The sequence below is a fragment of the Lactuca saligna genome, chromosome 9 (assembly GCF_052625555.1).
Source record: "Lactuca saligna cultivar CGN05327 chromosome 9, ASM5262555v1, whole genome shotgun sequence".
Lineage (NCBI taxonomy): Eukaryota > Viridiplantae > Streptophyta > Magnoliopsida > Asterales > Asteraceae > Lactuca > Lactuca saligna.
Genome location: NC_136425.1, coordinates 59074198 through 59096842, shown reverse-complemented (window position 1 = coordinate 59096842; position 22645 = coordinate 59074198). Strand labels below are relative to the sequence as shown.

Below are 22645 nucleotides of genomic sequence, written 5' to 3'. Positions count from 1 at the left end.
TTTATATAGCAACCTGATTTCGTAGTCAACACAAACCATTTCATAGTCAACCTAAAAAAAAAAAAAAAAATCAAAAAATTACACGATTTCGCAGATACAATGAGAGGATTTCGCAGATGGACCTACTCCATCTGTGAAATAACCCCTATATATACAACAAAAAAAAAAAAAAAAAAAAAAGGCCATCTGCGAAGGTACAAGTGCCTAAAGCACAACTGTGCTTTAGGCACTTGTACTTTCGCAGATGAGAAGCCCATTTCGCAGATGGGACCTTCTCATCTGCGAAAGTACAAGTGCCTAAAGCACAACTTTGCTTTAGGCACTTGTACTTTCGCAAAAAAAAATTTAAAAAAAAGGCCATCTGCGAAGGTACAAGTGCCTAAAGCACAACTGTGCTTTAGGCACTTGTACTTTCTCAGATGAGAAGCCCATTTCGCAGATGGGACCTTCTCATCTGCGAAATAGGTGGTTATTTTTATAATTTCGATTTTTTTTGGCTATTTTTGTAATATCATTAGTGTAAATGGCTATTTTTATAAATTTCTCAACATTATATCATTTAATAAACCAGCAAATAAATCAAACATTAAACGAATTTTATCCAAAACAACAAACTGCCATACACGCGCTTCAAAAAGCGAGTGATTAAACAGTGTTCCTTTCTTTTCTACGGATTTCCTGCAACTTCTATATATTTTCTGATCCGCTTCCATTTCCCATAACCGTCGATCATTCTCTCAGACAACCAAGCGCCATAACCACGGCGATGACGATGAGCATTTTCGATCATGAAGTCCCCGACGATACTCACGACTACTACGACGTCGAATTCTTCGAAGACACCATTTTAACCCTAGTCACAGACACCCCATCCTTCGTCGACATGTGGATCTCCGACATCGAACGCATCCACCACCGCCGTCTGCACCGCCTCGTCGTCGGACTCGACGTTGAGTGGCGTCCTAGCTACAGCCGCTACGAAAACCCCGTGGCCACACTCCAACTCTGCGTCGCTCGCCGCTGCCTGATTTTTCAAATCCTCCGGGCCCCTGCAATCCCTTGGTCACTCAAAAACTTCCTTCGCAATCCCTCCTACACCTTCTCCGGCGTCGGAATTGAGAGCGACGTGGAGAAGCTTGAAGCGCGTTACAACCTGGAGGTTTCGAATACGGCCGATTTAAGGTTTATGGCTGCTGATGAGTTCAATCAGGGGGAGCTTAGGAATGCAGGGTTGAAGGGATTGACGAGAAAGGTGCTTGGGAAGGAGTTGAACAAACCGAAGGCTGTTACGATGAGCAGATGGGATAATCGATGGCTGAGTCCGGCGCAGGTGCAGTATGCTTGCATCGATGCTTTCTTGAGTTTTGAGATTGGAAGGATCTTGATTACCGGCGATTTCGACTGATTCGAACTCAAATCCGCAATGATCTAAGGTAATGTTTCGTAAAAGTAGATTAGGGTTTTTAGTATTTCATGTATCGTGGATGTTGATCATTAGATGAATAGCGATTTGCGTTTACAAAACGATTCCCTGTAGGGTTTGGATCTATGTCTTACTTCTTTAGTGTTAATTGAATGAATGAATTTCGAAAGATTTGGTTCAGATTACTTACACTTCCCATCTCCATTTGAATATTGAAATTAATTTGATCAATTATTGGGGAGTTGTTTTTCGATTACAAGATTCTTATGAATGTAGTACCCAAAATCTCGTAATGTTTTAGTTGATGTGTTTATATTTGGTTTAATTTTTCAATCATGATGGAGTTCAGTTGAAATCTCAAAATATGCGACTATATTATCAACTATTGACTATTGATATTGTTTGTTTTTTGTGACATTAAACCCTTTATTTAATAGACCTACATTGCAACTAAGAGACAAAAGATGTTAAAGCTAGCCAAATAATTGTATAAAAATGAGTTATATATTTGATAAATGCATTGTAACAACTTGAAAGGACGATATTATATAGTGTTGGAATATTTTGTTGTGTCAAAACTCAAAACTAAGAAAAATATCAAACATTAAAAAAAAAAGGAAGATGAAAAATTGAAAAAGAAAGAAACATTAAGATAATTTTGTTGTGTCTATTTTCTTTTTCTATCTATGACTAGAGGCTAAAGGCCATTATTCTTTGTTTTTTTTTTTGCATGGCAGCATAGTACATGTACGTCTTTTCTGTCATAAATATTAAATAAATATAGTATATGCGCAAGAAACATATAACGATTTTTTTTCATCGTTGAAACACATACATATTAAATAAATATAGTAGTATCTATCAAGGTTTTAAAATACGGAATCGGGCCTCAAGGCGTTTACCCCTCGCCTCACGAGGCGTAAGCCTCGAGGCGAAACGAGGCGTAAGCCTCAAGGCGGAATAAAATAATAATAATAATATATTATATTAATCATAAAAAATATACTAAAGTCCAATTTCAAACATAAAAGTCTTACTTAATGTCATCATCCCAAAGAAAAGAAAGAAGAAACGAGAAGAGAAAAGAAAGAAGAACCGAGACAAATAGGGAGTGACGGCTGGAGAAAATTAGGTTATATCACGTGATTTCTAAGGTCAAAAGGTCAAAAAAAAAAAAAAAAAAAACCCTATAACGCCTCTTACGCCTCGCCTCGGACCGCCTTTCACCGCCTTAAACGACTAAGGCGTGCGCCTCATTCTCCCCCTAAGAGGCGTAGCCTCAGAATCGGTTTTGTTCCGCCTCGCCTCGAGGCGTACGCCTCGACCGATTTTTAAAACCTTGGTATCTATGTATTTGCATGCAAAGTACCTATGTGTTTACGGGCAAGTTATTTTCTTTTAGATAATTTGGACATACCCAAAACCAACACCACATATAAAAGAAAAACTTAATAGTTGAGCCATCATGTAACTTATTAAGTTGTTTAGCCCTTTATGACAAGATTTAATTTTCAGTTTTTCATTCTTTCCTTTCTTTATCGCAACATTGATTTTTGTCTTCCTAATTTCTACTTGTTCAAAATATTTAATGTTTAAACCAGATACTAAACAACACATTTACAACCTCTAACCCCCTAAATCTGATTCAATCTCGACACAAAATAAACAATCTAACATGTATAGAAAACTATATTGGAAATACTTTCAATCTAATTATGAGATAGTCGTAAAATAATTTGTATTTGTAAGTTAGATGTAAATTATTTGTTGTTTATGGTAATTTGTGCATGATTGGAAAGCTAAAGAATGTTTGCATAGTAGAGGTAGCTTGTAGGGACTAAAGTTGAACCAAAGATCAACTCTTATCAGTGGCGGAGCCAAGACCGGAGCCAGGATCAAAGTAAAAGGATATCCTAATTTTATATTTAGGGTAATCCAATTTTTTTTTTTCCGGGGTACTTGGCTTTCCCCAGTTCCGTTTCGGTTTTAAACCTAAGCCTTAATCAAATCATTAGCTAACCTCAAATATTGTTATATAAACATGAAGTTGAAGTATATTTTGATACTTGAATCGATGTGGATTCAAAGTAGACATCAAATGAAGTATGAGGATAGCAGACTTATATAATAGACAAAATGATTGAGTTTACATATGTTTGACGTTGTGGGATAGAATAGTTGGGAAAATAAAAATATAGACAAGGGATAGTTGGGAAAATAAAAATATAGACAAGGGATATGTAAGGAGAAAGAATTGAACCAGAGAGCTTTACTTAAATAAACCAACACCTTAACCAATTGCTCCTCTATTTGTATTGTGTTTTAATTGAAAGGATGCGTATGTATGTATATATATATATATATATATATATATATATATATATATATATATATATATATATATATATATATATATCGAAAAAAATTAAAAGATTCGTAAACAAAAAATACACTACCGAAAATTTTTTGAGGGGTATTCCGGACTACCCCGGGATCCCCTTGGATCCGCCTATGACTCTTATCATCTTTGTAACATCCGTTTTTTATAAAAAAAAAAATACTATGATTTTAAAACTAAAGATTGGTAAAGCCCGTTAGCCTTTCTCATTGATTGAACGTGTATATATAATACAATTAAACAAATCTTATGTAACTTAAGAAAGGATTATGTCTACAAATATATATATATATATATATATATATATATATATATATATATATATATATATATATAACTACGAATAGCCTCCCTTAGTTGGAGCAGGAGGTGGTCGGATGCTCAAACTGGATCTAAAGTCAAGGAACAATTGACGAGGAAGACCCTTTGTAAAGATGTCTGCGTATTGGAAGGCAGAAGGAACGTGTAGGACGCGTATATGGCCAAGAGCGATTTTTTCCCGAACAAAATGAATATCCATTTCAATGTGTTTTGTCCGTTGATGTTGGACTGGATTACCCGACTGATAAACAGCAGAAACGTTGTCGCAATAAACTAAAGTCTCTCGCTTCAATGAGGTGTAAAGTTCAAGCAAAAGATTGCGTAGCCAACACGTTTCAGCAACAACATTAACTACACCTCGGTATTCGACTTCGGCACTTGATCGGGAAAGTGTATGTTGTCATTTGGCGGACCATGAAATGAGGTTATCACCTAGAAAAACACAATATCCTGATGTTGATCAGCGAGTGTCCGGATAACCTCCCCATTTAGCATCCTTATAGGCAACTAATTGTGAGGACTGAGAAGGATGTACATGAAGGCCAATGTCGATAGTACCCTTTAGATACCTTAAAATTCGTTTGAGTGCATTAAAGTGAGAATCTCTAGGGGAGTGCATAAACAAACATATTTATTGGACAGCGTACGCAATGTCTGGGCGTGTAAACGTGACATAGTGGAGAGCTCCAGCTAAGCTGCGTTAGAGAGTAGGGTCGACTAAAGGGGAACCATCAGTGCAACTGAGCTTGGAATTAGTGTCAGCTGGAGTGGCTACTGGTTTACAAGTGGACATATTGGCTCGATGTAAAAGTTCTTCCGTGTATTTTTGTTGATTGAGGAACATACTATCGGTTGTCCGTTTAACGGAAATACCCAAAAAAATAAGATAGTGGGCCAAGATCAGACATCTCAAATTCAGTTTTAAGAGCATCGATAAGAGCGATTTTGAGAGTGTCAGAAGAAGTAGTGAGGACAATATCATCCACGTAGAGAAGCAAGTAGGCATATTCTTGTTGGCGACGAAGAATGAACAAGGACTTGTAGTTTTTGCTGCAAGTAAAACCCAGGCGCAGAAGGTAAGTAGCAAACCGTTGATACCAAGCCCGCGGTGCTTGTTTCAGACCATATAGTGATTTGTGAAGTTTGCAAACGTGATCTGGATAAGAGGAATTAAAGAACCTGGGCGGTTGATGCATATATACTGTCTCTTTTTAGATTGCCATGTAAGAAGGTGTTTTTAACATCAAGTTGATGTATAGACCAATTTTGACCCATTGCTAAACTAAGGACCGTGCGTATTGTAGTAGGTTTAACTACAGGACTAAAAGTTTCAGCACAGTCAATTCCTTCAATCTGTGAGTTGCCATTAACCATGAGTCTTGCTTTATATCATTCAAGTGTACCATTTGCATGAAACTTGTGTCTAAAAATCCAATGGCAACGTATAATATTTGCATCAGTGGGGCGTGGCACTAAGTCCCAAGTTTCCTGCTTAAGTAAAGCATTAATCTTAGTTTGCATGGCATTATTCCAATTCTGATCACGTAGAGCAACTTTATGATTTGATGGAATGGGAGAGATATGTTGAGTATGGAGAGTAAAAAGTCGTTTTGGTTGTATAATACCATCTTTTAGGCGGGTTTGCATAGGATGAACAGATGTAGTAGGGGCTGGTAAGGGTGTACAGTTCGAATCTTGGTGTGAAGGTGGGGTTGAAGATTGTGAAGGAGTACTACTAGGGGGCGTATATGGTGGGTCTGGGGTAATAGAAGGAAATGAATGATAAGTGTTATATGGTGAAGGTGGTATGTCATTTAGAAAGTTATATGATGATGTAGAAACAGAGGAAGTATCTGAAAAAGGGTATGTATGTTCATCAAAGGTAACATGACGAGAGATGATGAATTGATTTGTGGAGATGAAGTAACAGAGATAGCCTCAGTGATTTGGCGGATAACCAAGAAACACACATGGAATAAATCTTGGGGCAAGTTTATGAGGGGCGGTGGAGGAAAGATTTGGGTAACATAAGCACCCAAAGGTGCGAAGATGATAGGAGGGTTGTCGATTGTAGAGAATTTCAGTAGGAGTTTTATTATGAATGGTAGTGGAGGGTAAGATATTGAGAAGGTGTGTGGAGAGAGAAAGAGCATAGTTCCAGTAGGAAGGAGGGATAGATGCTTGGATAAGGTTTGTGCGAATCATGTTATTGATAGTACAGATAACTCGCTCGACTTTTCCATTTTGAGGGGATGTATATGGCCAAGTAAAGCGAAATTCCATTCCATGTGAGACGCAAAATTGATGAAAGGAGTTGTTGTTAAATTCAAGCCATTATCACACTGTAAGGTTTTAATATGTTTTTGAAACTGAGTTTGAATGTTCTTGTGATATAGTGAGAAGATGGAGAAAACTTGTGACTTTGTTTGTAGAGTAAATGTCCAAATAAAATGAGAGAAATCATCAAGTAGAACTAAATAATATTTATGTCCCATTTTAGCAGCAATTGGTGATGTCCACAGATCAGCATGAATAATATCAAACAGAGAATAAGTAATAGAATGAGATAAGGAAAACCGTAACCAACAATGTTTGCCCAAAGAACAGGCATTACATGACTTATGATTCTTAAGTTTATCACGAAAAGGAAAAAGACGAGAACTAAGAAAATCAAAAACTGCAGATCCTGGGTGACCGAGACGATTGTGCCATGTTGTAGGAAAGACCGTGTGAAGAGCTACCGGTGAGGATGATGAACTTGGATTAGGTGGAAACGGGTACAGGTCACCGGAACTGTTGCATCTAGTGATGTGTGCCTTCGTGTAGAGATCCTTCAAAGAAAAGCCATAAGGATCAAACTCAATGGAAACATTATTGTCACGGCTGAATTTTCTAACGGATATTAAATTTTTGATAATGTTGGGAACATGATAGACATTGTTTAGAAAGTAGGAACGATTAAGAGAGGAAAGAATAGATGAACCGTGACCTTGAATTGGAATATTATCTTCATTGCCTACTAAGATATAACGAGGTTTACTTAAAGAATATATGTTGGAGAGCATGCCCGAGTCATTGGTGAGATGTGCAGTTGAACTTGTGTCCATGTACCAGGTATTATCGGGTGGCTGGAGTTGCATGGTGTGAACAACATTGATCAGGTCCGTAGGGGTCATAAGAGTACCCTGCATGTTAGTTGAAGGAGTTGTGTCAGTGACATTGGCAAAGGCATCTAGGCGTGTGCTGGTGAATTGCTCTTCAAGGTAGACTGCACGAGTAGCTTTGTTGTCTTGAAAGATTTCAGACAATCAATCCCATATTGTTGAGTAGTAGCGCCAGGCTTCATGATGTCTTGAGCGAGTTCTGGTGAAATTGTGGCATGGATCCATTGTTTAACAAGGGCATCTAATCGTAGCCATGTGTCTTCATCGATATAAGCAGGGCGTGGGGATTTGCGTTTGATGTGGTTAAGAACATTGTAGGCACAAGCTTGAATTTGAAACAGTTCTACCCATGATGCATAATGTGCGTTTGTTTGATCATGAATGAGAGGGATAGAGTTCTTGATGTTATTGAATCCAAAGGCAGGATGAAAGGGGGTTTTAGAAGAGGAGTTATTATCTTTGTCTGGCATGTCATCAACAATAGAAGGAGGCGCCAAAGAAGGAGACGAAAAATTTAGGGTTAAGGCTCTGATACCATAAAGATTGGTAAAAACCCGTTAGCCTTTCTCATTGATTGAACGTGTATATATAATACAATTAAACAAATCTTATGTAACTTAGGAAAGGATTATGTCTATAAAAATATATATATATATATATATATATATATATATATATATATATATATATATATATATATATATATATATATATATATATATATCAAATAATAGCTACGAATAAAAACATTTTCTAACTTCTACCAATATTTATCAAAATATATTCCCAAAAATATAAATTATGTTTGTTTCAACTACAAACCAACACTGAGTATTACAATTAATACAAAACAAAGCCATAGAAAGTAGTGAATTTTGATACATTACATCAATTATGTCCAATTTTTATTCGAAGAAAGTCCACTCCATTGCTATTCATATTATCACAATCTTTTAGTCCTTCATAGAACGTGGAATACATGCCATTTTAACAAAACATACTTAAAACACTACTGTCTCGTGAGCTACATGAGTTTAAACACAAAATCAATATCAAACATTCAATAAAACCTTTATTTCCACATACATTGTATGTTTTAACATATATACACAAGCCGTAAAATCATAAACACGATCCAACCTTACGGGCTTCCCGTATCGTATTTTCAAGTTTGCACAAGGTCCTTGGGTCATGTACCTGTCAAGTCATTATTAAATGTTTGATAAAAAAATTTCATTTCAATATACTTCATGCAATGTATTTTATATGTGTAATGCAAGATCACAATCAACATAAACCTTATGGGTATTCCTGTATCTTGCCTTCGTATTAATATACAATCCTTTAGTCTTACCAATCCAGACATTAGGGTGAATCCTAGAAATAACACCATATCAACCCTTGCCAAAATAGGAAGAACAAATCAACACATCAAGGTATCCCTCATCCTACCTCGCAAGAGTCCTGATATAGTCATCCCTTATTCCCTTCTCGGGATATCGTAATTTTCGAAACACTACTATATACTATGCAATCACATATAATGTATCTATGCTCATCACTTTTCTTTTTGTGACTTAATCATACACAATTGTCATGTTCTATTTAGCAATGATACTAACTTGCATAACTAAATATATATATATATATATATATATATATATATATATATATATATAAAATTATCAAGTCAAGTATTACCAAATTTAAAACATTTAACATAAGCTCATATCAAACTTTTGTCTTTCATAAGCACATACAACCAATATTTACTCTTGTAAAGAGTACATTTATTCAAGTCATTTTTTTCTAAACTCTTAATCTTTCAAATTCACATGTATTCGATACCTATTCTTATAAAGAATTAATTTAGTTTTCGAAACTTTAGCTTATTCTTTTTAAAAAGGGTAATGAGTGTGGGGATATGGGTATGGATGAGTGAAGCAAGCCAACCGATTAATTAAATTTGCAACAAAATTATAAACTTGGTGATTTAATTGAGAAAAAAAAAATACAGTATCAAAAATAAAAATTTTGTGTAAACCTAATGTCTTTTATAATGCTTTTCCCTTTTAATTAACAAGCTTATTGATATTTTTTTTAATTAAAAAGCTTTCACTCTAGGGTTTTTTTTAATTTTTTTAATTTTTAATTTTTTTATTTCAAAAGCTTTTTAGTTTGAAAAAAATCTTATAAAAACTTATATTGTGGATGCTTTATGGAAACTAATAGTTACACCCTATATATACAAAACAAAATTTTTACGTTGAGGCTTAGCATGGCATTTTTTTTTTTTTTTTTTTTTTTGTTGCTAAAATCTTGGTTTGTAGAAAAAATATTGTTGTAGTTTGGTTTTCAGGTTTTGATTTTTAAGGTTTTACAAGATCGCTTTTTGGGGTTTTATAGTTTTTTAAATCTGTATCTTTATATCAATTTGTTAATAAAGGTTTTATAGTTTTTTAAATCTGTATCTTTATATCAATTTGTTAATAAAAGCTGAAAACAATAATAATAGTATATTTTTATTTACAAAATACCAGGTATAATTTAATTGGAATAATCTTTTTTAAAAAGAGCAGTGGGAATTAAAAAGAGACAAAACACATATTTGTAAGGATATCTGTTGTGGTGATACCCATTTGAAAGAGAGATTTCCTAATTTCTATGTTAATGAATCTAATAAACATTGCTTTATTAGCGAAATGATGCAATACAATCATGGTTTAGATACTCCATTGAGATGGACGTGGGCGAGGCAATCGAGAAGGGGTTGGGAAGTAATCAACTATTAGCGTTAACAAATGTTCTTGTGAATTTTCATTTTTCTGGAGGTGTAGACAAGTGGATATGGTAAAACGATAGTAGGGGCGAGTTTACTATGATGTAAGTTCGAAGACTTTTTGAATTATGATGTAGGGATGTTAAAAAGTCTCGTGGGACCCGTTCCCGTAGGAGCTCCTTCCCGTTTGGGGGATGTTTTAAAAAAAATCGGGGGTAAGGACGGGGGCAGGGGAAGGTTGGATTAAAAATAGATCCAAGTTTAGATTGATTGATTGAACTATTTGGTGTATGTCTCCCATTTCACATATTTTGTGTATTTCGACTTGAACGGCTTGATTAAGTCTTTTTTGTTTTATGCTAATATTTTACCTATTGTTGGAAAAAACAATGTAACTAAAATTAAAGAAAAAAACCATTGAAAATGAATTTAATTATTCAACAAAAACATCAAGTAAAATGGGAAAGGTTACACAATCATCTATTGAGTCAATAATCAATATACATACATGATGATTCGATTTTCATAACAATGAATTACATTAACATAAAAATTCAAAAATAAAAATAAAAATAAAAATAAATAGTAACTTGATTTTAAAACAAATTTTAATGTTCGGTTTCTATGGTTTTTTATTCTTTTCTTTAACGTCGAAAAAATATCATTAGCACAAAACGCCCCCTCTATGCGGTTTCGAAGTGCGGTTTGGAAAGTGTGGCAAGAATCAGGAGCGGTCCCTTTCTCTCTCTCTTCCTCTATCTCTCTATCTTTCTCTTCTTTCTCTCTCTTCTTTCCAACTAATACCATCCCTTGGGTGTGGTAAAAAAGTGTGGTAAAACTAGGGAGTGTGGCACCACTCCCTCCAGCCTTATCCATTTCGAGGTTCATTACACGGGCGATGCTCGCTACATGGTTACATACTTCGAAGAGATCATTGACACCTTAGTCAGAAAATCAACATCTCGCGTCAACACGTGGATCAACAACATTGAACGCGAATACCCCTGCCATCTCCACTCCATCATCGTTGGCCTCGATGCTGAGTGGCGTTCGAACCTCGAAAACCGTGCCACCCTCCAACTTTTCGTCGAACACTGCTGCTTGATTTTTCAAATCCTCCACTCACCCGCAATAAACTTCCTCTGTAGTTCCTCCTACATATTTATCGACATTGGGATCGCTAAAGAAGTAGAGAAGCTTACAGAGCATGTATCATGGATATACAACCCAACAACACTCACAAACAGCCCAATGAGTCCAATACACCAGCAACCCAATGAGTCTATACAACACATTTACAATTAGTTTATTTACTTTTGTATATTCAAATGTATAGTCAAGAAGATCCTAGAATAGCTCCTATAGAATAGCTCTTATCAGTTCTGTAATTAGCTTATATAAGGCATGAATATCATTGAATACAGTTATCAATTTCAATCATAGTTATCCCAACTCTATATGGTATCAGAGCACTGATAGCTCCTCTGAGTTTCTTTTCTTTGATCCTAACCTAATCCAAAGCATCATGATTATCATCGATGTCAACATACATACCCACTTTCTAATCAAACTTACAACAAACAATTTCCGAGTATGGAGAAAACAAGTCGTCACAACCCTATCTGGCTTAGGACTTGACAGCTACGTTACAGGTTCAACTGAAGCCCCATCTAAATTCTTACCTACTGATGCAACAAAACCAAATCCAACATATCGACCTTGGTTTCTTCAGGATCAAATCATCCTTGGTGCTCTAACTGGAAGTTGCTCTAACACTATTCAGTCGATTGTCTCCTCTACAAAGACATTAAGCCAAGCCTTCAAACGTATCTCTGAAAGCTATGCTAGTGTCTCTAGATCATGCATAATTTCACTGAAGTCAAGGCTTGCTAACAACCCCAAAGGCACACGATCAATCACTGAATTTCTCCATGACATGAAGAACATTGCATGCGATCTTGCTTTAGCCCAAAGTCCTATTGATGAAGAAGACCTCGTAGTTCATATACTAGGGTGTAACGCCCGTAGATCCGGGCTAGTCAAATTAGAGGCAATAGGGGTCGAAAACGACTTTTCGACAAAAGATTATTTAGAATAAATAATCTTAAACAAGTTGTGGAATATGTCTCAAGGTTTCCGTACATATAAAGAATGCCGAAATCCGAGCTTTAACGAAGAAGTTATGGCCCGCCGAAGTTTTACGGCAAAACCGGCACGGCACCGGGAGACGTAAATAGTGAATTTATGATAGAAGACTTTTTAGCCTTATCAATATAAACAAAAGTCGTAGAATATGTTAAACTAAGAACATCGATAAAAAGAACGCCCAAATCTGACTTCGTATGAAGAAGTTATGATTTTTCTAAGATTCGGCTTAGCAGTGCACGACCCGAAACTCGAATTTTAGTTCGAGCGGTTTTTGGCTTACGCGACCTAAATGAGAGTTGAAGGTCTCATTAATAGGAACTCAACGGTAAAAAGACAGACGAAAACGGAGTCCGGATGAAGGAGTTATGAACTCTTCGCGGTCATTTAACAGTCTAAACGCCTCCTACTATTAAATTTGAGATCGGTCGAGAATTAGCTGACGGAGTCTAAACGAAAGCTTTAGATCTTGATTTTACCTACGCGTGGATATAAAGAACGTCGAAAATGGAGCTCGTATACGAAAGTTGTGATTTTTCTAAGTTTGAAGGCTGATACGCGATAGGGGGTGACGTGACACCACCAGAATTGGACACGTGGCACCACCAGAAGGCCACCACATGGACCAACTCGGCGAGTAGGTCCCCCCTACTCGGCGAGTAGACCAGTCAGCACCCCTATAAATAGTGGTGTCGGGTTCCCTCATTTCCTCACCCCTCACCCCTCTTCTTTCTCTCTCTAAACTCTCTCTCTAAGCTCCCTAACCCCCCTAAAAGCCTAGGTAAACCCCCTAGCACCCGAAGGAAGCCCCGAGGCTCCCGGAGTCCCGAGAAAAAGGGTCTTTCAGCTCGGAAACGCTGCTCCAGCGAAGCCCGGTTTTGTGAAAAACCCGCTGTAAGTGAGCTATGCCTACGCTATCTTTAGTATAGCTTATGTTTTAATATAGTAACATTATTAGGAACTTATAATGAGTATTTGGGCTATTATTATAAGTTATATTGAGTGTTATTTAACGCTTATATAATAATAATAATAGTCAGACTATTAATTAGTCACGGATATCGGTAGACTAAACCTTAGTGGTGTTGATACTAGGTTTTATCGAAGGAAGGTTGTTTTGAGAGTATTGAAGCGTTGTCCGAGTGCTGAGTCACCACCTTTCAGGTGAGTGCATGGTCCCTTTCATCTTACACATAGATATGAAGTATTTATTATATAATTTACGTGTTGTGAGTGCATAGTCCCTTTCATCTTACACATAGATATGAAGTATTTTATATAAACTACGTGCTATGTGTGCATATTATCTGAATACTTGTTATCTATGCTGGATGAACATTTTATACATGTTTTAAAGGATTTAAACTATATACGTATTTTATATATACGAATATATTGGGTATGATGATGTGTAGATAAATGATGAGAGATAGAAGATGACGTGAGTATACATTGGCAGCTATAGACTTAGTGCCTATGGGACAAACACCGGTAGCTATGGACTTAGTACCTGTCAGACGTTGGTAGCTATGGATTTAGTACCTGTTAGGAGTTGGTAGCTATGGACTTAGTACCTATTAGTTAGACACCGGTAGCTATGGATTTAGTACCTGTAGGAATTGGTAGCTATGGACTTAGTACCTGTTGAGCACTGGTAGCTATGGATTTAGTACCCGATGAGTAAGATATAACAGCTATGGAATTAGTGCTTTACGAACGAACATTGGCAGCTATGGATTTAGTGTCAGTCCTAGAACCCTGGAAGTAAGGGACTTCGGAATAAACGAATGAAGGATAGATGACTCTTAGGCTAAATCCTTAAAGAGTAAAGAAGATAATGAGGATGGGTAATTGGGTTGATTGTTTGATTAAACATAATAATTATATTATTGTGGGTTGAAAACCCTATGTACTCACCAGGTTTCCCAACCTGACCCACTCAGTTTATGTATATCACAGGTGACGAAATGAAGTGACATTACACTGAGAGATTTAAAGAGATGTAGATCACTAGTGTAAATAATTGTAAGTTCTGTTTATGCTTATGTTTCTGTATTAACGATGACATCCCAAACGTTTTAAGATGAATAAAAATACGTTTCTTCGAAAATGTTTTAATAACGCATTTATCGTGTTTTTCTGGGAACAAATTCCGCAACCTTTTTATAAAATGAAGTACTCTGATTTTTCATAAAGCATAAACAAAATCGATCTTTTCTGGCCGTGATTTTGGGGATGTCACATAGGGCAACTAGGAGAAGAGTATTCTCACATCTCTTTTGCACTCAAGATTAGAGAAACTCCAATTACATTCCCAGACCTCTTTGACAAGTTACTTTAATATGAATGCACATTAAAAGAGACTCAACCAACATCTGTTATTGCCACTGTCAATAGCACCCAAAAATACACAAATCGCTACCATCAAAAATCAAACTATGACAACCGCAACTCTCAAAGGTTCAACCACAACGACAGTTCAGGTACCAGATCCTTCCGGTCTTCTGGGCAGTACAATGGAGGTAATAATTCTCAAAAAGGAAATCGTAATTCTAGCCATTGTCAATATTGAAAAATCCCTGTACACGAAAGTAAAGACTGCAGGAAACTTGCATGATTTCTCAAAGACAACAACATCACTATCTCTATGACTACTTCAACAAATCCAATGGTGAACACTACCTCAGCAGGTCCGATCTCCTCCAATCCACCATGGATGTTCGACAGTGGAGCGTCTCACCATGTTTCCTCTACTCCTGCGTCTTTTCACACCCTATCATAATACGAAGGACCTGATGAAATTGTGTTAGAAAATGGTACAAATCTTTCTATTTCTCACATTGGTCACTCCACTCTTCCCATTACATCTCGTCCTCTAAACTTACACAATATCTTATTTGTTCCTAAATTACGAAACAATCTCATCTCTATGTCTAAACTATGCAATTCAAACCAAGTTTCTATTGAATTTCTCCATATTTCTTTCTGGTCAAGGATCTACGCACAAGCACAATTCTCATGCGGGGAGTGAACATCAATGATATCTACTATGCATCTATTTTTTCTCTCCAACAACTTTCCAAAATAAATTCAACAGCCACTTCTCAACAGTCCACAAGTTCCAGGAACCACAAGCTTGGTCATCCGTCTCTCAAAATTTTTAAGTTTCTTCTAGGTCGTTTAAGGTCATCTTGTAATAAAATCTCACCTATTTCATTTCACTGTGCTTCATGTTCTATCAATAAAAGTCACAAATTACCCTTTGGACCCAACTCTTTTACAATATCTAAACCATTACAGCTTGTCTACTCAGATGTGTAGGGACCTGTTCAACTTTCTAATGCTAACTATGCTTATTATGTGACGTTTGTTGACTTTTATTCAAGATACACTTGGTTGTATCCAATGAAACGAAAGTCTGATGTTTCCATTTTGTTTCCACAATTCCGAAATCTACCTGAAAAATACTATAATACCCCTCTCGTTTCCCTATTCACGGACAATAGAGGTGAATTCATTAAATTAGCCTCCTATCTTAATCAACATGGCATATCCCATTTTACCACACCAACACATACTTTTGAGCAAAATGGTATAGCCAAAAAGGCGCCACCGCCATATAGTGGAAACCGGACTATCCCTCCTTCATCATGCTAATCTACCTCTCACTAGCCATGCCTTCCAAACCGCTGTCTACTTGATCAATCGATTTCCCACACCCATCCTACACTATCAATATCCATACGAAAAACTGCACAACACATCACCCTCTTACCACAAACTAAAACCTTTTGGCTGCCTCTGTTACCCATGGTTACGACCCTATTCCTCATCTAAACTCCATCCAACATATGCCAGATGCATTTTTGTTGGTTACTCCCCATCAAAATCAGCATATAAATTCTATGATCCTACTACTCAAAAGCTATATCACTCTCTCCATGTTGAATTCATTGAGCATATTTACCCTTATCATACTGAATCCTCTACACCTCCTCCGACAGTAGACTCATTCTATCCTGTTTTATCCAACATTGATCCAACACCCGATACACACTCCTCTACCAATTACTCTCTACCAACCAGCACCCGTTCTCTTTCAGACGAAGCTTCACAAGCAACTCCACCACTAACCTCTCCTGTCACATCGCTGCAACCACCACCTTCCACCCCTCCGCCATCACCTACACACTCACCTCATCCCTCATCACCACGAGCAGAACCTATCTCCTCCCATCCACAACGAAACAAAAAACGCAACCCCATATATTTCAGTGAAAACCTCATTAACAATACTACTCTCCACCGCATACCCTCTACTCTTGAGCTCATCACTCATAATCAAGCTCTTAAAGATCCAAAGTGGAGAAGTGTCATGGACTCTAAGTTTAGTGCACTCCTTTAAAACCAGACATGGGCTCTTGTTCCTTCATCTTCTCACATACTAATTGACTGCAAATGGTTTTTTCGTATTAAAAGAAATCCTGATGGTTCCATATCCAAATACAATGCCCGCCTTGTTGCTAAAGGTTTTCTCCAACAATATGGCAGAGACTACTTTGATACCTTCATCCCTGTCACCAAACCTATCACCATTTTCACTATTCTTTCCATCATTCTTTCCAACAATTGGCCCTTACGTCAGCTAGACGTCAACAACGCCTTTCTTCAAGGCACACTCCATGAAGAAGTCTTCATGACCCAACCACCTGGCTACGTCCATCCTCAATATTCCAATCATATCTGTAAACTAAAAAAATCTATTTAGGGTTTGAAACAAGCTCCACGAGCTTGGTATATTGAACTTACCACATTTCTCACCCACTTTAGTTTCAAGAAATCACTAGCCGATGCCTCCTTGTTCATCTATAAAAATCAAAGTGTCATATGTTACTTCATGGTTTATGTCGATGATATTGTACTCACAGGAAATAATCTCAAGTTCCTGGATCATTTCATTCGAGCCTTAGGCACCATCAAAGATCTTGGTATGCTTCATCACTTTCTAGGAATTGATGTCATTCCCACTCCTACGGGCCTGTTTCTTTCACAACATCGTCATATTCAAGATATTCTTATTCAATTTGGCATGGAGGGTGCCAAAGATTTTACCACTCCTCTTAGCGCCACTAAACATCTTTCCATTACAGATTAATCTCCTACTGTTGACGCTACACCATATCATAAACTTATAGGCTCTCTCCAATACTTATCCTTTACTCGCCCATATATCTCATTTGCCATAAACAAACTCTCTTAGTTCATGCATAACCCTCGCCAAACTCATTGGCAAGCTCTCAAATGTGTTCTTCGTTACCTTAAAGGCATTATTCACTATGGTCTTATCCTTAATCGTAATTCATATCTAACACTATCAGTCTTCTCAGATTCTGATTGGGGAGGTGCTCACAGCGCAGGTAGATCAACAACAACATATTTACTCTACCTTGGTACCAACATCGTCTCATGGAAATCCACACGCCAAAAGTTTGTCTCTCGCTCGTCTACAGAGGCTGAGTACAAAGCATTAGCCAACGCATTTTCTGAACTTCTTTGGCTCAAGAACTTACTACATGAACTTGGAATTTCACCAACTACTACTCCTACACTGTTTTGTAACAAAACCGATGCTACTTATCTATGTGCAAATCCTATTTATCATTCGAGAATGAAGCATGTGGCTCTAGACTACCACTTTGTTAGAGAAACAAATTACATCTGGTCATTTCAAAGTACTTCATGTTAACTCTCAAGACCAGCTAGCCGACATGATAACCAAACCCCTCACTCGAGCACCATTTCTACGAAATCGATCCAAGATCGGAGTCTCCAATGGATCCCCCATCTTGCGGGGGCGTATCACGGATATACAACCCACTAGCACTCACAAACAACCCAATGAGTCCAATACACTAGCAGCCCAATGAGTCTATACAACATGTTTACAATTAGTTTATTTACTCTTGTATATTAAAATTTATAGTCAAGCAAATCCTAGAATAGCTCCTGTAGAATATCTCTTATCTGTTCTGTAATTAGCTTATATAAGGCATGAATATCATTGAATACAATTATCAATTTCAATCATATTTATCCCAACTCTATAGCATGGAACCTAGAGATTGCTAATACTGCTGACATAGAGGCATTGGCCACGAATGTTTCGATATGACGAATCTTGGGAATGCAGGGTTGAAAGAATTGATGAGAAGGGTCTTGAGGAAGGAGTTGGTGAAGCCTAAGGCTGTAGCCATGAACGATTGGGATAGTGAATTATTGACTCTGGTTCATGTGCAATATGTGTGTATCCTTGCTTTTATGAGTCATTAGATCGGGAGGATATTCCTGCTTGAATCTGAATTCCAATTCTCAGTCTATGGTGTCACACCCCCAAACCAAGGATGGCGGAAACATCTGGGGGTGGAGGACTTCATGTACAGTATCACAACAACGTGTATAATAGTGCTCAAAGTAAAAACAACCACCATAAATATAATTGCAAAAGTTACACCAAAGTATATGTTTACATGTTTCAAAAGCAATTACATTATGATGACAAAATAAATTGTTGACGGTTTAGCGTCCCATCCTCAAAGCGATGAAGTTTTCCTGTTTCACTGATTTCCTGAGAATACAAGTAGTTTTAAAGAGTGTCAACACAAAGGTTGGTGAGTTCATAAGAGTTTTGTTTGAAGTAGAAACCGTTTTTCCTTGTAAAATCGATTTAGTTTGATTTCCAGAAAATCCAATATTTTCTTAGTTAAGTATGAATAGAAATAATCCTACATGATGCTGTAATGAACCCTAGAGTAATCCGTAGAGTTCCTCTATAATCGTCCAACATATAAAGTTATATAAGGCTTAACTTAGATAAAACGTTGAATATAGTGGGTCTGCCCTAGGTCCACAACCCAACGAGGAACAGGAGATGAGGCGGGCACCACCAATTCTAGGCCAATCAAGACTAAATTCTTATATGACTCAACATATACGCTCAGCGACTATAGTTGAAGTCTAACAATTTTAGAGGATGTGTAGTTTTAATATCATAATAGCTTTGTATAGAGACCCGGCACTTTGTATTTGTACCCCTTTTTGTATAGAGACCCGGTACTTTGTATTTGTACCCCTTTTTGTATAGAGACCCGGTACTTTGTATTTGTACCCCTTTTTGTATAGAGACCCGGTACTTTGTATTTGTACCCCTTTTTGTATAGAGACCCGGTACTTTGTATTTGTACCCCTTTTTGTATAGAGACCCGGTACTTTGTATTTGTACCCATAGAGATAAAAGGTGATTTTAAATCGACATAAAACTCATTTAGGTTTTAAAAATAAAATCCCGTAAACTTATGGATTGTTCCCTATGTGAGCCGTTATAATCATACTATGACTATGTGAACCTGCCACGACGTTCTCAGTGTCGCGAAAAATGAAATGACATTTGTCACCCGTAGACCTGCAGGTCCAACTGTAGCTAGCAGCAAGGTGTGGGGTGTCAATCCCAATATAGATCTATATACAAGTATCACGTTCTCCCTCAAGGAGATTCTGATTATAACTACCAGGAATTATATCCCGCACTCGGACGTACGGGGAGAGAGAGAGAGAGAGAAAAATAGAGAAACTCACAATATAGGATAACAAGTTTACTTGAAATGTGTGTGAATATAAATCTTTCTTGTATGAATGTACCCTTTTTGTACGAGTGCGTTGAGTGATGTATCATAAACTATACCTATTATAGTTTATCTAAAATGTATGTAATATGTATGAATTCTTTTATGGAAATGTATTAGTATTGTGAATTTATCAAACTATACATTTTATAGTCTAATAATACGTGTTCCAAAATGAATGAATAATATTTAATATTTAATATGAATGTCTTAATTCCAGTTCATAATGATAAACTAACACGGAAACACATTCAAATATTAGAACTTATGATTATACACTTTGCTCAACATAATACAAAGTGTTACGATATTTACATGCTGTTGGCTAACTTTAGCCATTCTGCCCTGTATTTGGAAAAATCATAGAAAAATCATACGAAGTCGAAAACTAGATCCGTAAATTCTGAGAGTTCACAAAATGTGTCTAGTTTGCTCATAAATTTTATCTCAATTTATAATGACCTCTAACTTGGGTGAAAAAGTCCAAAATCACAGACTGGTCCGGATTGTTGTTTGAAATGATAGGCAGTTTTGTAAAAATCGCCATAAATTGTCGAAAAATCGTATGGAGATGTGCAAGTAGCCATTTTAAAGCTAAAAACTTGAACTATTTGCACCTTGTACAGTTTTGAAAACAAAAATGTGTAAGATGCCCAAAACAGTCCGTGAATGGAGTTGAACTTTTCTGATGAAGGCTGTTAGAAAACTTTTGATAGGTTCTTAGTGTTTTAACTTGTATTCACCCCCTGAAAACTTGAGAAATCATGAAAATGTAGGGGTATGAACTCACTTTGAGTGATTTCAGTAGATGATTGTTGAAGAATGGAAGTGTTTAATTCAAGAACACTTGGAGATGCCTTGAAGGTTTTCGAGAATCTAACATCATAGTTAGGGAGTTTGTGTAAGCAACCAAAGATTTGAGTAGAATGAAGTGAAATAATAATAGGGAGGATGAATTTTTACTTACTAAGTGTGGAAGAACACTTGAATCCAGCCTTGGATTTCGAAAATTTGTGTAGAAGAGTTTGAGAGAAAAAGTGATGTTTGTTACTTAGTGGAATGAGAGAAATGAGAGAAAATGAGGAGTGTGGTTGATTGTTCCAGCTCAAAAACGTGGGAGTGAGTGAAATTTGAGTGTAAGGGAACATTGAAGTGACATAGGTAAGGTGGGGAGGTATGGCTGGTCATAGAGTGGGTGTGGGGTGGTTGCTTGTGACTTTGATTTTTTTTTTTTTTTTTTTTTAACTTGCAAGGCACAATGGAATATATTACTCCTATAAAGGAAATTGACTCAATCAAGGACGATTTCACAATTAAAGTTCGGATCATACGTCTTTGGACTCAAAAGTCAAGAACAATGTCTTATAATTGTCTAAATCCCATTTTTAGTAATTTATTCTCAAAGAACAATGCTATAATCTGTAATTTATCATCTTTTAGTTTAATTTTCTAAATATATGTGTGGTTGTCTATGTGTGTGTATCTCTTTAAAAATTCTGCAATTTCATCATTTTATGACCCCCATTTGCGAAGTTGAGTATTTATTTCCAAAAATGCGAAACTCCAGGGACAATATTTGAAATCTTCTGTTTTCTTCCCCAATTCGCATTCTACTGTGAAATACTTCGCATCTTCATTCTTACACCCTTCGCATCCCTTCGCATTAATCACCTTCGCATTTTAACCTAATTAATCAAATGCGATTCACAAAATTTTTCATTCCAGATGCGAACACAGTTTAGTTCTTGAACTCTAAACTTGCGAAATCAAAAATTCATATGTTGAACCCATATGCGAATATTAACCCAATTGACTTCAAATTGATTCATAGATGCGAACACTCGATTGTTTTACTTTCGCAAAATGAGCATCAACAACTCCACAATCGAGTTTTTAAATTCTTGCAAACAACAATTTCATAGTCCTTGACTTCGCGTTTTTCTTCACGAATCATCCCTCAATCATCAATCCAATTGCGAATCAAAAACTCATATGTTCTTGCTTTATCGATTCATCGACTACACTCATACAAATGCGAACAATACTCAATTTCAAAATCGATTGAAACTTATAGCAAAGCTAAATCCAACTTCGCATTAATCACCTTCGCATTTTAACCTAATTAATCAAATGCGATTCACAAAATTTTTCATTCCAAATGCGAACACAGTTTAGTTCTTGATTAGTACGAAGGCTTAGGAAATTTTTAACACAAACTTTTCTCCTGTGATGTTTTCCCATTAACATAGCAAGTTATACAATACGAACATAACACTAACCCTAATACACAAGGTTAGTTGAGCTGACCGGTTTGACTCGTTGACTTTATTTGACTTTGAATTGACCAGAATTTGACGGTTGTCACATCATCCCCCCGTTAAAGGGAATTTCGTCCCGAAATTTGAAGTTAGGCAAGGGGGTAGGCATGAATAATCAAGCCGAGAAGTGAGGATACTTCCTAATCGACTGACTCATGCGCTCCCATGTGACTCTAGGTCCGTGGTTAATATTCCAGCGAACTTTCACTAATGGGAAGTGGCGTTGTTTCATCCGCTTGAACTCGATCCATGGTCACCATGGTTCTTCTAAGAAGGTGAGGCTCTTGTGGAACTCGATCTCGTCGAGGGGAATTGCAAGAGTCTCGTCGGATAGGTACTTCTTGTAAATTTGGGACGTGTTGGGTAGAGTGTACTTTACCAAACTCGCGGGAGTAGATTGAAGGAGCGAGTTACAGGG

The 22645-nt window shown here is 36.8% G+C and overlaps 1 protein-coding gene across 1 annotated transcript; it reads left to right on the top strand.

Moving 5' to 3' along the window:
- The first annotated feature begins 734 nt into the window (after positions 1-734).
- On the top strand, positions 735-1560 carry LOC145018273 (3'-5' exonuclease-like). The gene has a single exon (XM_078976173.1). The coding sequence runs from the start codon at positions 767-769 to the stop codon at positions 1403-1405; it is 639 nt and encodes a 212-aa protein (XP_078832299.1). The 5' UTR covers positions 735-766; the 3' UTR covers positions 1406-1560.
- The last annotated feature ends 21085 nt before the right edge of the window (positions 1561-22645 follow it).